This window comes from Wasmannia auropunctata, unplaced genomic scaffold (genome assembly GCF_000956235.1).
Source record: "Wasmannia auropunctata unplaced genomic scaffold, wasmannia.A_1.0 LD336069.1, whole genome shotgun sequence".
Classification (NCBI taxonomy): Eukaryota; Metazoa; Arthropoda; class Insecta; order Hymenoptera; family Formicidae; genus Wasmannia; species Wasmannia auropunctata.
The window spans coordinates 2,236,135-2,238,158 of NW_012026821.1; the positions used below are offsets into that span (position 1 = coordinate 2,236,135).

General features: G+C 29.7%; 1 protein-coding gene across 1 annotated transcript in view; it reads left to right on the plus strand.

The window, feature by feature from the left end:
- Nucleotides 1–2,024, plus strand: part of LOC105450225 (polyamine oxidase-like) — a 5,013-nt gene that overhangs the window by 961 nt on the left and 2,028 nt on the right. Inside the window, exons 3-6 of the mRNA XM_011689971.1 lie at nucleotides 108–375; nucleotides 1,127–1,355; nucleotides 1,637–1,870; nucleotides 1,963–2,015. Of these exons, the coding sequence (XP_011688273.1) occupies nucleotides 108–375; nucleotides 1,127–1,355; nucleotides 1,637–1,870; nucleotides 1,963–2,015 (784 nt within the window). The remainder of the gene's footprint in view (nucleotides 1–107; nucleotides 376–1,126; nucleotides 1,356–1,636; nucleotides 1,871–1,962; nucleotides 2,016–2,024) is intronic.

A 2,024-nucleotide genomic window follows, 5' to 3' on the forward strand; every position in this document is an offset into this window, starting at 1 on the left:
TTTTAGCTTTGCATATTATCTTTGATAATAAACTATAAGTTTCTATTTTGCATCCTTAAAACTTTGAAAATTTTGGAAAATTTTGATTAAGAATTTTATATTTTCAGGTGAAAATGTGGTAGATCTCGGAGCTCAATGGGTCCATGGACAAATTGGAAACGTGGTGTTCGAACTTGCCTCCAAACATAATCTGCTGAGTTCATTCGCAGTTCAGCGAGATTTCAGCAAACAGGAATTTGTCACTATTAATGGTGAAATAATGCCCCGCGAGGATAACATCAAAATTCTAACAATTTTTGAAAATATCCTCGATAAATTAAATCAGACAGAATTCAAAGAGGAAAGAAAATCTTTAGGAGATAACTTCATACGAGAGTAAGTACATTTGTTTTGTCCAGCATTAAGAATATATGTATATTAATTGATTGCAATACAAATTAAAGAAAATAAGCGTAAACAGTATGCTTGTTTATTTTGTTAATAGAAAAATATCAGTAGACTATAAAAAAGTTATATGTTTTAATAGCTATTCAGATGCTTACACCTGTCTGAACCCATACGACTTTTAAGTCCTCAGGATTTTATTTAAAATTCGACTTAGATTACAATGTTTCTCATGAAAATACTCTATTGATATATTATAGATTTTAGAAGATTTTTAAAAGGTATAAGTCATTAAAAGTTGCTCTCGAAATTTTTATTTTTTATAACCGGAAATCTGAACACACAAATATAATTTTATTAAAGAAATTATATTGATCATTACGATATCACTTTCGTAAAACCACGCTTGCAACGTGGAATGCAAATTTGCTCGCATAATCATATAAACATCTTTATCAGACACATTTGATAACAAAAGCAAAAACAATTTTTAACAAAGACAATTGTTGTACCCATTCTACATTGCATACATTCATACTAATTCTAAACGAATATAAGCGATATTCTATCATAAATGCTTATCAAAGATCTGTTGTTTGTTATCTACTAATTTTCTATCAAGGACTTATCAATTATTTATACGTACCTTACACGATTGATGCAGCATTAATTCAGCATTAATTATGAAAATATATTACAATTAATGTAAAGAATTAATTCAGTTACTACATTAATGTTGTAGATATTATAAAATTTTTAATGAAACTTTTGATGGAAAACCTTTTATTATGAATCGTTCTCGAGCTGATGAATATCTATCTTGGGCGGAAAAGTGGCAAAACTCTGAAGATGGCAGCGACACATGGTTTGACGTTTCTGCGAAGCGTTGGACAGAATATTGGGATTGCGAGGGCGATCAATTGTTAGGTTGGAAGGAGCGTGGTTATAGAACAATTTTTGATCTGCTATTGGTAAAAAATTATTTGATACAAATTAAATAAAAAATCGCGTAGCACAAAAATATTTTTAACGTTTGTTTATTACAAAATGCTGATGCTGGCAGAGAAATTTAAAATACGATCTATTAAAAAAAATAATCACTATTCAAACATTATATATTAATGTTTAACTGTATAATAAATTTTTAATACATTTTCAATACGATTTTAACAAAATAATACATGATCAACACGTATCTTGTCTATTATTCTTGCTAATCAAGTACGTATATATTATGTGATTATTTTACCAGCAAAAGATTCCGAATGTAGAGGAATGTTTGCCAGTGATGGAAAAGATAGAGTTCGGAAAAATTGTGGCAACTATCAATTATAGTTCAGGCGAGAATGTGACGGTAATTACCAGGGACGGCTGCAAGTATTCGGCATTGCATGTTATATTCACTGGATCTCTAGGTGTTCTAAAGGAGAAACATGCCTCGATATTCGTACCATCTTTGTCGCAGAAGAAACAACGTGCAATAGAGGTTTTATTAACAATATATTACTGTAAAATAAAACATGGTATTATTATTATTATTATTATTACAATTGATATTAATTAACATCATTCCATCAGGGATTAAGTATTGGAACGGTGAACAAAGTTTATCTTGAATATCCGCATAGATGGTGGCCGGA